The sequence below is a fragment of the Lygodium microphyllum genome, chromosome 10, assembly GCF_053477565.2.
Source record: "Lygodium microphyllum isolate KBCC chromosome 10, Lygodium_microphyllum_v1.1.10, whole genome shotgun sequence".
In the NCBI taxonomy this organism is placed as follows: domain Eukaryota; kingdom Viridiplantae; phylum Streptophyta; class Polypodiopsida; order Schizaeales; family Lygodiaceae; genus Lygodium; species Lygodium microphyllum.
The window spans coordinates 3394127-3409056 of record NC_141144.1 but is presented as its reverse complement, the minus strand read 5'-3'; the positions used below and the strand labels follow the sequence as shown (position 1 = coordinate 3409056).

Below are 14930 nucleotides of genomic sequence, written 5' to 3'. Positions count from 1 at the left end.
TTAGGGTTTGGCATGAGTAATCCTTCAATTGCACCCACTTGGGACTGAATTTGGCTAAGATCTCTTGAGGGAGTTGTGAATTGGCTAACAAAATAGAGAGGAAGCTAGAGAGAGAGAAGTTTCTAAGTTTCATCACCAAAATTGGCAGAAATTTAATGTCGCCCTGTTGTAAATGGCTGATTTACTACAGCCCACGATCAAGAAGAGCCCCACATGCAGTTATCTACCCTTGTGGATCCCAAAATTGTTGTCACTTGCTTGTAGATTGTTGGGTATGGAGCTCAAGTGTGACAACATGCTATGGTGGATGGAACTCCATTGGGAGGGGAAACACAAGTCTTGCATGTATACAAACCTAAAGAAATAGATTGATAATGCTAGGTGAGATAAGTGAGATGCAAGTGATAGGGCTTGAATATACAAGCTAAGCTGTGTAGCTAACCCTTTGGCCCTTATTTTATTCTAAGTGGTGTAAAAGGTGTTCACACCTAAACATGCACTTTTACACACAATAATGTGTGTTCACACATAAGGATAAATAAAGCTAACAAACTCTCCTTCGTGTCATGGGTGATTGAAGGTGTGACATGTAACATATGAAAAAGGAAATGGGAAGGTCTTACCTCAAAGAGGTAGTGTCTAATCTGTACAATGATATTCTAGAGAGGAGATACATAAATAAGAGAGATGCAACATGAGGTAGGTCATGTACATGGTCTACCGAGAAGCTTAAGGACCCAAAGTAAGGCATGGTTTAGAGGTGCGTATGCATGGCTTAGAGGCTGATCAAAAGCAAGCGTGGCTTAGAGATGTTGGGCACATGACAAGAGGCCAAATATGTGAGTATAGCTTTTGGGCTAAACTGAGAGGTCATGCGCAAAGTAGTTATAAACCCCCCTTGAAATATAGATGCTTTGTGAATCGGAAGGATAGAAAAAAAGAAATACAACTCGTTTGGATTAAAATCTAGGTAGAGAACCTGGCATAATTATTTAATATTTGTTTCTGGGATAAAAATCCTCCTTCCCTCTCCATATTGATGTCGAGGATGATGTAGGACTGCTTGCAATGGCATTGCTAAGCATTGGATGATTGTTGGTCATTTTTTGGCTAATGTCAAAGGCGAGCGCTTGGGTGGTTGCAGATGTGTCATTGAACACCTTGATTGGATGCCGGAGAGTGCCAACATGATAACCCCCAAATTTGATCCAAGAAGTTTTGAGAGATTTCTGATGAAATTTAAGTGTCCCAAATTCCATGTGAATAGGTCTTAACAAATGTTTAAACATTTCTATTGATTAAGGTTTAATTGTGAGAAACCTTATCTTTTTGGTGTGTGGCAATGTCGAGGTAGGTAATAAAGGCATAGATAATGTGGGTGGAGAGATTGTGCTGAGTATCGGTATTTTGCAGGTCAATGACGAGGTCTCATGGGACCCGACAACAACCTGATGTGAGGCGACGTCAAATTTGGTAACATGGTGGACTTGGTGTCAAAAGTGAATGCCACAATGTCAAGTGTGCTTGCTGTCTCGTTGACCAGTTAGTTTGCTAGAACTTGACGACTAGTGCTAATCATGAGTAGTCTGTTTGACTTGTCAGTTTCAATGATGATTGCACTATGTGTAGTGACTGTTGGCTACAAACCGTCAACTCTGATACTAGTTGTTGGAGATGTTGGTAGCTAGAGGAGTGAGCAGCTGAGAGAGAGAGAGAGAGAGAGAGAGAGAGAGAGAGAGAGAGAGAGAGAGAGAGAGAGAGAGAGAGCTTTTGCTACTTCCACTGTGATTGGTATGACTCCATATGAGTCATATTTTGGGTCTAAGCTAGATGTTTCTTATTTTGGGGTTATTGGGCACATCCCGAAGACACAGCATGACAAATTTGAAGCAGCTTCCAAATGACGTGTTTGTGGGGTATAGCTCGTAGTCTCAAGGCTACTGATTGTACTGTTAAGCGAGATGTTCACACGAGCTGTGATATTCGGTTTATGGAAGTTCCAACCTCAAAGGGGGGTGAGGAACACCTTGTTCTTGGAGATCCCGGTGATACCTGCATGCCAGCGACTATTTCTCTGTAGCCTATGCCTCTTGAGGGCTCTCCTTTGGATGAGGAGCTTAGTTCTCAGCCATCGGATTCATTGATTGCTCCCCTGCCGTTGATGGAACTTCTCGAAACTTTAGCAAATGGAGAGCAATGAGGTGTGATCCGGCCTCCTCCTCATTGGGCTCATGACACTCTTTGTGATGCAGGGATTGAGGGGGGGTCCCTGAGGAGTGATAGCCGTAAGATGGCCCGCGGCGTTCTTGGAGAAACCAAGCACACCACATTGAGCTTGTTTACACTAATTACTGTTTGAGAACTTGTATCATGCAGGATCGAGAGCCCACTTCCATGAAGGAGGCTTTGCAACATGATTATTGGTGAAAGTGATGGAGCAAGAGTTGGAGTCGATTGAGAGGAATGGCAGTTGGTTTCTCACGTTGAAGCCTCCTCATAAGAAGATCATTGGAGTCAAATGGGTCTTCAAGACTAACTATTGTAGTAATGGCATTGTGGACAAGCACAAGGCTTGCCTTCTTGTTATAGGTTTTGCACAACGCCCAGGTATTGATTTCTATGATGCTTTTGCCTCTACAGCTCGGATGGCTACTATTTGCGTAGTTCTTGCCTTGGCTAGCCATAGGAGACATCCGATCTATCAGTTGAATGTGAAGTTTGCCTTCTTGAATGGGGAGTTGAAGGAGAAGACCTATGTTGAGCAGCGTGCCGGCTTCAATTCTTCCAATGGTAAGATTTACAGGTTGTGGAAGGCTCTCTATGTCCTTAAGGAAGCTCGTGGTGCTTGGAATGAGAAGATTGACTCGTTCCTCTAGGAGAAATTAGGGTATTGGCTTCCAAAGCTGACCCTCAGTTGTATGTACATACCTCAGATGGAGGTCGTGCATTGTTTATTCTTTATGTGGATGACTTAATTGTTGTAAACGCCCCAAACAACGTAGTATGCTTAACAATTATGATATTCGCTTGTTTTCGAGATTTAGTATAAAAGAGAATGAACACTTAAAGCTGAAAATGAAAATTACTCACAAAATTACAGCCATGAAAATGTAAAAGTAATGGAGACAAGATTGAGGGTTGAAGATGGGCACCCCCCCCCCTCCCCCTTCCCCCCTCCCCCCCCCCGAAGGAATGTATTTCTGCTCAACCCAAGTCCCTTAGGGAAGAGCTCAGTTACAATCAACCTGAGAGTGAGGAGAAGTAATTCTCACTCTCACAAGATCATGCAAAGATGTACAAACACACATGCATTATCTATTATGCAATGATAAGAACTGATTTCTTTATAGTATGAGAGAAGAAAGAGGGGAAAATCAGCCTTTCTCCATCGTTGAACAGTAGTACATGGATAGGGCTTGCTTCTTGTTGCTAAAATGGAAGAAAGAGCTTGAGAAGGAGGTGCTGTAATGAATTTACAAGCTAGCTGTCCTGTAAAACAGCAGTGATAGAAGAGGGAATATGGAGGAATTTGATAATAGAGAAGTGGGGGATGGATGGGGCCAGTTTCTGGCTATCTGTGGGTGCTGTACATGAGTTTACAGCAAAGAAAAATGATGCTGAATGAAGAAAAACGAGCTCTTATTTATAGGAGAGGGAAGAGCTAGTACAAAAGGGGAAAGTGGAGTAGTACAAGACAAGTGTCCAGCCACATGTCATGAGATGTGACAAGTGGTGGGACACTTGGAAACTTGTGTGACAAGTGTCTTGACACTTGTCTCTTCTCTATGGCCTTCCTTTTTGGGCTGAATATTGTTAAGAATAGAAACAACCAAATTTAGTAAGCACAGTCAGAGTACAGAACTTACTATTTTTAGAATGATATCCCTATTTTTTAAGACTAGCATTTTTAGGCTAATTCGAGGCTCCTACAATTTAGGGACCTCCTAAAATTTAGGGATTTCCTAAAATTTAGGGACCCTCCCAATATTGGTGTCATATGAAAGCTTTTTCCGTGTACATCGCAAAAACAGTATCAGAATCTTCATGTGACTTTCCCATGCAGAGAAATGTGCTTTTCAAGCTTTCAGTCCACACATGCACATTATACAAGCATTTCATGATCATGCCATCTTGTTGATTGTAACTGTCTGTTCTGGTGGATCTAGCCCACACTTCAAGGCATCAATCCTTTCTGTGTGCGAGTCTAACCCTGATATGTGTGAGTTCTAGTCACAGGCGCCCAATCGGACCATATAGGTGGAAGTGTGAACTATCTTTTCTCTAACCCACCGCGTGGGTCCACCATAACCTGTAACCACTCATCAGTGGCCACCTCCAATGCACTTTTATTTTTATCTAATTAGTGCAAAGGAAATAAATTTAATAAATCATTATATAGACAAATTAATGAAAGAGGATACAAATTCTGTTTCTATAGAGTTGTGACAATTGTGACAGGTAACCATACTCAGATGGTCGAGCAAACGAAGGCAACACTTCATGAGAAGTTTGAGATGATGGATATGGCACTTCTTCACTTCTTTCTAGGTCATGAGATCTATCAGACTATGAGGGGGATCTTTATTTCCTAGTAGCAGTATATATAGGAGCTCTTGACTACGTGTGAGATGGAGGGATGCAAGTCTCTTACCACTCCTATGGACCCGAATTGGAAGGCTATAGCTCATACCAATTCTCCTTTGGTGGATGCAACCTAGTATAGGCAGTTGCTTGGCTCCTTGATCTAGCTTCTTAATACCCGTGTTGACTTATGTTATGCTGTAGGTGTGTTGGTCAAGTTCATGAGTGAACCCAAGATGGTGCATTGGCAACTGCTCAAAGGATTTTGCGGTTTCTACGGGAGACTCTTGATCTTGGGATCTATTATCCCGCTAGTACAGGTGCTACAGACTTGGTACTTATAGGATGGAGTGATTCAGATTGGGCTGGGGATGTGGATCATCAGAGGTCCTTGATAGGTTATTGTTTTACCTTGGGTGTTGGTGCTGTTTCCTAGAGCAACAAGAAGCAACTCACTGTTGCCCTCTCTTCGATTGAGGCGAAGTATCGGGTGGCATCCTCTACTACAGGCTTCGTAGGGTCCTAGAGAAGTTTGGCTGTCCATAGACAGGTCCTACTGTTCTACAATGTGACAATGAGAGTTGCATTGCCTTGGCCTAGAATCCTGTGTTTCATGCTCGAACGAAGCATATTGAGATCCGGTGCCATTTCATTTGGGAGAAGATCCTAGATGAGACCATTTCCTTGGTCTATTGCAAGACAGAGGACAATGTGTCTAGGATTTGAGAGGGGGTGTTAGAGTTTGGCATTCCCTGGACACACAGTTCCGTGTCTGAACAGTTTTGCAGCAATTTCTCTAGGCACTTCACATGGATTCAATCCGTACAGCAGGTGTCAAGGAGCACAGGTGCCATGTGGCACAGTCGGCCAGTGTAGCTGACTTGCATTAATTTTGGCATTTTTTCTGGCCTATTTATTGGCCCTGATTTCAGCAATCTCCAACAGTTGTTTTCACAGATTTCAAGTTGCAGATTATGGAAACTCCATAGTTACCAAGAACGGGAATGGAGGGAATGACATAAATAAATAAATAAATAAATAAATAGAGAGAGAGAGAGAGAGAGAGAGAGAGAGAGAGAAAATTAACACACAAGTCTTAGAATCTAGAGAGAGAGAACATATCGACCATAATTCATGAAATTAGAGACATAACGATCAAGTTTCAACAATAATAAAGATTCAAAACATTGTAATCAGCAATGGATTGTTGCATTCATGATTCAACATTGTAATCAACAATGTTGCATAAGTCCAACAAGTGTGCAGTGCAAAGACGCCAAATATGCACTAAATTTAAAGTCTAAAGATCCAAGTTACAAGAGTCCCAATTTCCAAGTCAATACTCTAAAGTTCCAAAAGGCTAGCTGCTAAGTGCTCTAATTCATGGAAGATGGCTCCATTGTGCCTGAATGCTCATCCTGCTGAACAACATCTTCGCCATCACCGTCATCATCATCGTCATCGTCATCGTCATCTTTTTCCCAACGTATAAAAGAATTAGCCTTTGTAACTGATGTACGAGCTAGCAAACGAAGATTGGAGCTCACATAAACTATGTCATTCATCTTCATTGTACCAAGACGATTTCTCTTCTTTGAGTGAATGTGATTGAATGAGCTCCATAGTTGCTCTAAACAAGAAGAGCTAATTGTTTGGCTAGGAATATGAATAGCCAAACTCTGCAACTTTGGTGCTCCTGCCTTGTAGTCCTTCCACCATAAAGCAGCCCCAATATTTGTCTTGTCCTCTAGTGCATCCTTTGTACCAAACATTCCTAATGTTTGTTCATATACAGAGAGCTGATTTTTAATTTTGCGTTGCGTTTCACGGCTAGGATAAAGCCTTGCAAGCAATGTGTTCCAAGCCTTGACCACCTCAAGGTCTCTTTCTTGCATCTTTCCTTGAAACTCAGGATCAAGTACATATGTTGCAGCATGCATAGGAGAGTCGTACTCATTCCATCTGCTGATGCATAACTCCTTGATTTGCTCATACCTGTTTGCATTTGGTTCCAAACTCTCCAACCTCTCAATCATGCGATCCATATCTTCATAGATCTTTCCAATGCATGGATTCATGCCATCTGCAAGTCTCAACATGTGCATAATAGGATCAACCATTTGGTTGGTGCAATTCACCTCATCCCAAAAATCTCTATCAGAGACATATGCATTACATAACACAGCAATAGCAGTGGCAATCCTAGTCCAATTTTCATACTCATCACTAGCAAATAGCTCCCGAATTGCACCTTTGCAATAGTGCAATCGACCAAGCATAATATATGCAAATCGTATATCCGAGCATTTGAGAAGTTCTTTGTCACTTCTCTTGTGAAACTCAGCATGCAAGTACTGATGATTACATATAAATGTGATAATCTTGTTGCCTTTCGCAACAAGAGATGCAATCCATGGCAAGTCCCCAATATCCTTCAACAAGTTATTCAAGCAATGCGCCATGCATGGACTAAATGTGATATATGGATGCATTGCCATTAAAATGTTTCATGTTGCCCTGTTTGTAGGTTCACCATTTGCCACAAACTGCACTACATTTTCTGCCCCAACAGCCTGCACTACCTCGCACCACTTGGATGCCAATACATCTGAACTCTTTCTAGTCTTTGAAGCATCACGACTACCAATAAAGTATACATCCCCACGAGAATATGCGACAACGCCATGTATGGACCTATGGCGTGTCACTCCTTCCATCTGCTATTAATGTCATTGCATTTCTTGCCCATTGATTGCGAATATTTGCTATTGCAATCTCTATGGCTGCTTTCTCCTTCTGAAGCAATGTAGTCATGATAATTTCTGATGAAGGGGGCTTATATGTGGGTCCATACTTTGCAATCTTTGTCACCATATTTAAAAAAATAAGGTGACTTGGCTGATTTGAATGCAATATGGTCATGGTAAAAAAAGTGTGCCACTGTTGCATCTATTTCCTCTTTTTTCTTTGGTTCCCATGAAGTGTGCAATGAACTCTGTCTAATGCCACGACCTGTTGCCATTGATGGCCCGCGAGAAGGCTGCGTAACCACTAATCTTGGTGGTCTTCTACATGAAGCACCATGCCCTACTGGCCTTGGAGTCCATGTTGTTGGATCCACTACTATATTTGGAGTCCTAGCATGTGAATTGCCCATAGAAGTGGCTATACGGTCAAGTAACTCTGCCTTTTCTCAATTGATACATTGGTGCCAAAACACACCTCTTTCCTCTCCTCGTGTAGAAGATGGGCTCTCACTTTATTAGCCCCACTAGTGCGAGCATAAGAGCAAAGTTTGCATTTCCAAGGGCGAGCCCCCCCACCTCTCAATGGCACCCCTGCATCTACCTCATCCAACCATGACCAAGTAGTGCTTCAACTTCGTCCAGTTGTTGACGAAGTACCTGCTGAGGATGATGAAGATCCCATAGATGTCAATGCTGCCATCTATATAAAAGTGGCAAATAATCATTTGCAGCCAAAATTTCAACATGCGTGTGTTAAATGTTTTCTAAAAATGCTAGAACTTCGGTGCTACTTCAGCCTGCATTCCTTTTACTGAAAATGCCACAAATTTGGGGCATTCCAGTTACATTCCCTTGCTGAAAATGCCCCAAAATTTTGCGTATTTTCAGCTCCCAAATTTGGGGTAATGACAAATTCAAAATGCCACAAATTCGGGGCATTCCAGCCTGCATTATCTTACTGAAAATGCCCCGAAATTTGGTGCATTTTCAGCTCCCAAATTTGGGGCAATGACTGATTTAAAATGCCCCAAATTTGGGGGCTCTTTTAGATCCGAGGATGATGGATCCCAATGCCCCAAATTGGGGACATTGCAGCCAAATTTAGGTCCCAAATTCCAATCCTTGAGAAAGGCCCAAATTTTAGGGCAACTACCAACAACTGAAGTCTGATCCAAAATGCCCCAAATTTGGGGGAGATAATGATCCTCACCTGATTGCGGGTGGGAGTCAGGCTAGGCAAGAGAGGCGGGCCAGGCAGGCGGGAGAGATAGGCGGGTCCTGGGAACAGGTGGGAGTAGGCAGTTGGAGCAGGCGGGGTAGGTGGGAGAGGTGTGAACAGCGAGACGGGAGAGGTGTGCAAGCGAGCAAGGCGGGAGCAGCAAGCGAGGAAGCGTGCGAGGCGGGAGAGTCGGTGGGCAAAGGGCTAGGAAGTCGCGCCCACTGAAACGAATCATGATTTTAAAAAAAAGGTCCATTGTTGGAACGGCCATTCCAAATAGGGAACGGCCCGAAATGGGAGGGAAGGGGACATGAACGGGCTGGAACGCTCTGCCAGCGTTTTCTGGGCTTAGACCTCTCGGAACGCGTTAATCAGTTCCTATGTGCCGGAACGGGCGGTCTTTATGGGAGACTCCCCTCAGGGCTGATGGAGACTGAGATCTTCGAGGTGGAGACATATGTAGATATTCTCTCTGCACACGTGTATATTTCTGCATCCTTGTACAACATTCTTCATTACAGATTTTCTGCATTTCACTGTCTCTTTCTCTCTCTCTCTCTCTTCTCTCTCTGTTCACTCTTTGTCTTGGTCATTCACTTCCGCATTGCTTCACTCTGACAGCACAAAGATTCTAGTATTTGGTCCAAGTTTGGTTAGCAGTAGAATGTGCTCCTTCACACGAATCAACTTTGCATTAGTACAGTTTAGAAAGGAGAATGACAAGGCTTGGCTTGTAAAGCAGCCCTCTCCATGGAATCACTTGATCATCATGTATAGTGTAGGGCAGTGAATAGGCATATTGACAATAGCCTACATTCGGTATGCCCAAAATGGATTTGGTTGTTTCCAAATAGAATAGTTGGTGCCATCCAACTTGTGACCCTTCAAAAAGTTTGGGAGAAAAGGAATATGCACCACTGGTGCATCTAGAGGATAAGCACGGCTCAATCCACCACCTTGGGTGATTGAGAAAGGTAGAAGACGCTTCCTTCAGCATAGATGTCATAGTTGAAAGCTCAAATAGGCCCCCCCACATAAGCAGCAAACTTAAAGGTCTCGGGCTGCTACAGGTGGCTGTCCACCAAACATAAATGTGCCAGGCTACTAGAGTTGTCCAACAAAACACAGATACGCCTAGCTGCTACAGATGACTGTCCTCCCAAGAGTCAAAGTGTTTGTAGCCTGCTCCTGTAGCTGTCCACCAAAATGGAGCTGTGCCGAGATCCTTTGAGGCTGAACAAACAGTGACCTTACTGACAAGGATGTCCACCATTGGGCAGTAAAGAAAGCTGCCTCGGCATGATCAGGGCTGAAATGCATCTCAGCATGATCACAATTACCTTAGCATGTTCAAGGCTGAAACACATCTGCAGGATTGCCAAATATCAGGGAAATTTGCCAAAAATAGTAGCAAAGTCTACTAGGTGTGAAAATTCTGCAGGGGGGTTTGCACTAGGTCAAATGCTCCTGCAGCAGGCTGACAACAAAATCTGCAGCAAGTCTAGCTGCTACTGGAGATGCCCACCAAAATGCAGGATGGTGAGGCCCTCTGAGGCTTAGAGAGAAAACCAGCACTGCCACGTGTGGGCAGACAGTGACCTTGCTGATGAAGGATGCTCACCTCTGGGCAGTTAATGCAGCTGCAGCAGTGCCAAACAGCAAGGAAATTTGCTGAGAATAGTACCAAGCTATACTACAATATTAGGAGCAACAATGGTTTCAGAGGGGGTGGTGCTAGGTCAAATTGTTTCTGCAAAAATTCCACAATTATCAAATGCACACATGTACAATAAGGAAAGACGCCCAACAAGGCGTACAGTTCAATATAAGTACAAAAGCAACACAGAAAATGCCCTCTCTTAAGGTACAGCACACAATGAACATGCCCTCTCTTAAGGTACATGTACAATAAGGAAAGACGCCCAACAATGCATACAGTTCAATATAAGTACAAAAGCAACACAGAAAATGCCCTCTCTTAAGGTACAGCACACAATGAACAAGGTTTAGAATCAAATTACAAACAATGCAAAAGTGTGCAAAGCATAGGAAGATGGGATGACCATTTTCTAGCTTCCCTCTCATCCCATCCCTATGCCATCCCCATCCCATGCCCATGTTAAGAGTCCCCTTTGATAGTGACAAGAGATCCCTATTCATGTCACCGTCCATATTCCCATCCCAATCCCAAAACTTGTCCCATGTTACTATGGTGCAAAGTCCAACTGCATCTCAAGGTAAGTTAGACTGGCCTAGTGCCTACATCAACAAGGGTGCTCTAGATAAACACTACCAACAGGATAGTTGGAACCAAAAATGCGAGATTCAAGACTTTGAGGTGGGTGATCTAGAGTAAGCAGTGCTTAGAATCTTACACAAGCAAGTGTGGCAGGCCACCCTTGTGATGATGCTCCTAGTTGGTGTTAGATCTAACACCAACTATGTAACCCAAAATCCAAAAGATACCATATGCTGAATATAGTTTTGCTGGACTAGACACCTCGAATGTCTCAACACTCTGGATTTGGCAAGATCTAAAAATTTGATCCCATGTTTGAATGCATACTAAAAGTGTCAGGCATGGATTCGCCATAAATAGGCAAGACACACCATATCTAAACCTCATGTACCCACGAGACAGACAATGCTAACAAAGGCTTGCTTGAATTAGCTAAAAGCTCTTGAAAAGGTTATATGTAGGCCATCACAGGATTGGCCAAATTATGAAGCTCCTCTTTAAACTATCAAAAGGACCAGCTAGAGCTATATCAATGTGTAGAACTTGGCCAATTATGTATCCCCTTTCTAACAAAGCACAGCTATGTGAGATTCTATTTGTTAGCCCAGGAAATGCATTTTCGTTTTTGACCATTTTGGGGAACAGGAAACACGTTTCTGCTGCTTTAAGGGTTTCAATTTTATTCTTTTCGAAGTTATGAAGTAGCTGCCTCAGTTATCTTGTTTCCTACATACACATCAAACATGCACACACACACACTCACACTCACATTCTCTCTCTCTCTCTCTCTTTTTCCTGTAATAGATAATTGTATTAATCACGAAAAAGGTACAAGATTACAAGATTGCAATAAACAGGATGGCTCTAGGCCATTGAGCATGGAGCAGATACAACCAACTCAACAGATCCTCTCTGAGACCTCACATTCAAAGTACAAAGGAAATAGAGTGACTAGAGGGGGGTAGAAGAAACTGCATCGGTTTCTCAGTCCTGCCTGAGTCCACACTGTGTTGCACAGCCCTGTTGCTGAGGAAAAAAGCTCTGTCTAGGTTCAGGTATGCTGGTTGCTCAATCAGCTACTGTTCCGGACAGCAGCTCTCTGCAATGTTGTGCCTGATGATGCACGGTCCTGTCAACCTGGTGCGCTGATAGCATAGCTGCCCTGAACAAGGTTGTGAACTGTTTTGCCTGGGACTGCACCGTTACAGGTCATGACCTGTACAGCCCTTGGCGTGCGCCCTGTTGCAGATCATGGCCTGTACCTGGAGCGCTCTGCTGCCCTGGCTTGTACAGGCAACGTCTGCCCTATCAGGGTCCGTGTCTGGACTGCCTGCAGTAGCTATGACTGCCCTGTCCTGTGAAGATGTGCATCTGCACTGCGTGGGATGCCTGTGCCTGTCTGTGACGAATTCCCCCCTGTGAAGCAGCCCACCACTCTGGCTGCACCTGCCTGAACCCTAACTGAGTTCGCCCCGAGAGGCAGTGTGAGGGCTGCACAACTGTCAGGAAGGGGCCACAAGGGCTGGATCACAACTTTGGGGGGGGGGGGGGGGGGCATGCAGCCATCCCCAGGAACAAACAGCGTCCCCCGCCCCACCCCGCAAACCCCCCCCCCCCCCCGGCAACACACACACATGTTCTCTCTCTCTCTCTCTCTCTCTCTCTCTCTCGGGTCTATGTACACGTGCACACGCATGCATACATACACATACCTTTTGGGCGGGGGGGGGTGTTTTCACATGTGTGCATGTGATTCTCAAATTCCCAATGCAATCCCTTGGGCCCAAATGATTCCTCGAGGTATTCCTAGGCATTATACATTTGAGGGCACATTGTGCATGACATTTGGGCACCTTGACTTCCTTGCGTGTCCCTGTGAAGATGTGCATCTGCACTGCGTGGGATGCCTGTGCCTGTCTGTGATGAATTCCCCCCTGTGAAGCAGCCCACCACTCTGGCTGCACCTGCCTGAACCCTAACTGAGTTTGCCCCGAGAGGCAGTGTGAGGGCTGCACAACTGTCAGGAAGGGGCCACAAGGGCTGGATCACAACTTTTGTTGGGGGGGGGGCGGCATGCAGCCATCCCCAGGAACAAACAGCGTCCCCTGCCCCACCCCGCAAAACCACCCCCCTGCCCCCCCCCCCCGGGCAACACACACACACGTTCTTTCTCTCTCTCTCTCTCTCGGGTCTATGTACACACGTGCACACGCATGCATACATACACATACCTTGTTGGGGGGGGGGGGGGGGGGGGGGTGTTTTCACGCGTGTGCATGTGATTCTCAAATTCCCAATGCAATCCCTTGGGCCCAAACTCGAGGTATTCCTAGGCATTATACATTTGAGGGCACATTGTGCATGACATTTGGGCACCTTGACTTCCTTGCGTGTCCCTACTTGCATTCTTGGGCAATAAACATTGTTTTTGGGCATCTAGTCAAGTTCTTTGTGCATTGTGCTTGTCAAAAGAGTTGAAAATCTTAATCAAAATCCCCTATCAAGGTATTCTTGTGCCATAATATCTTGAGGTCATCTTTCAAGACTACTTGGTACTTGTTCATCAACCTTATTCATTACTTGGTAGCACCAATTCACCCGGCAAGCATCCTGTGCTTCCTTGGCTACTTGAAGGCTTAAAACCTTGACAAGTATGCATCACCTTGATCATCATGCACTGTGAAGCAACTGATTTTGATAATTCGAGTGACAGCACACTATAACATTGATTGTATATATACTAAACTATTTTATGACTCATGGACCTTCACACTTGCACAATTCTTTGAGTTCAGTTTGACATGTCCATTTTTATGGATCAAATCATAGACGATGGTATGCACTACTTAAGCCTAATAAGAAAAAAGCACACAAATTTGTTTAATGTTTTGCAGTATACCTACTCTTCTTTTTTGCTCGAATATTCATGTGAGTCTGTTCTCAACTCCGGAATTGTCTTGAAAAGTAAATTTGCTACCCTTCTGGATTTTCAGCTGTAGCTTCTAAACTTTATATTTGTGTCTCAACTCAACAGGGAAAATACTTTCTGTGTACTGAATGATTCAAGTTTTCCTTCCTTGAATATCCTTTCCTGTTTTGAACTGCAACTTAAAACTTACAAATTGTTTCACAAGTCACCAGAGAGCTTTCTGTATCCTCACATGTTCGTTTATCCAATCCAAGTGGTTTCCATTTCAAATTTAACAAGTGCTTGAGTTTCCAACGTTTACTTCTTTTCCATTCAGGATTGCATGATGTTGAGCTTACAATAGAATATCTTAATTCCTGCCTGGTGCTTAGAATTCAAAAAGCAATATTCTTGAGTGACCAAAGTCGATGTGTCAAGTATATTTGTTCATACAGCTTTGGTGACTTTTGTATTGGCCCTATGGGTTTCAAAAGAATCATTTTAGTTTTCAGTTTCTGTTTGAAGAGACTGTTGTTACTGACTACAGCTTTGGTGACTTTTGTATTGGCCCTATGGGTTTCAAAAGAATCATTTTAGTTTTCAGTTTCTGTTTGAAGAGACTGTTGTTACTGACTACTCTCGTAAATGTGCAGGATCTTTTCACCGATGATAATGGCATTGCGACTTATCAATGCATTCCTTTCATGACATCCGCAGGACCTTGCAAATCTTCTTTGGCTAAAGCAGCAATTAAATAAGTTGCATTCCCTTTTTTGGCATCAACTTTCAGCCATGGGTTTTATTTGATCCGGGCTGGATGGAGTTCAAGATGTCCTCGTTACAGCTCCAAAATAGTTGCCCTTTTGTTTAAATTTTGTACCCCCTGAGTTTTCTTTAAATATGGTAGCTTCCTGTCTCTTACATTGATTTTATTTAGGCTCTGTGCTGTAACACTACAGGCTACATAACACCTTCAAATGGACAGGCTCACACATTAACATGTGTACAAAATTATGCCTCCCTTATGGGGCATTGGGTCCCAGTCGATTTCATATAGGCTTGATTGATTTCATATAGAACCTATATCCAGCTGTATTCAAAGAGCTGGTATCAATGAAAACATTTTTGTCTTAGAAGATCTGAACTTTGATGGCAGGTGAACCTCGTATCATGGGGACCTTGCCCAAATGTAGCAGCATTGCATATATCATTCATGGAGTTTTGTGCAAATTTGCA

At 43.6% G+C, this 14930-nt stretch overlaps 1 protein-coding gene across 2 annotated transcripts in view; it reads left to right on the top strand.

The window, feature by feature from the left end:
• LOC148029647 (Nucleic acid-binding, OB-fold-like protein) overlaps positions 1–14930 on the top strand; it is a 44954-nt gene extending 30024 nt beyond the window's left edge. For both annotated transcript variants that reach the window (XM_087685890.1, XM_087685889.1), the window contains exon 13: positions 14348–14930. In XM_087685890.1, the coding sequence (XP_087542016.1) occupies positions 14348–14452 (105 nt within the window). In that variant the 3' untranslated portion in view covers positions 14453–14930. The remainder of the gene's footprint in view (positions 1–14347) is intronic.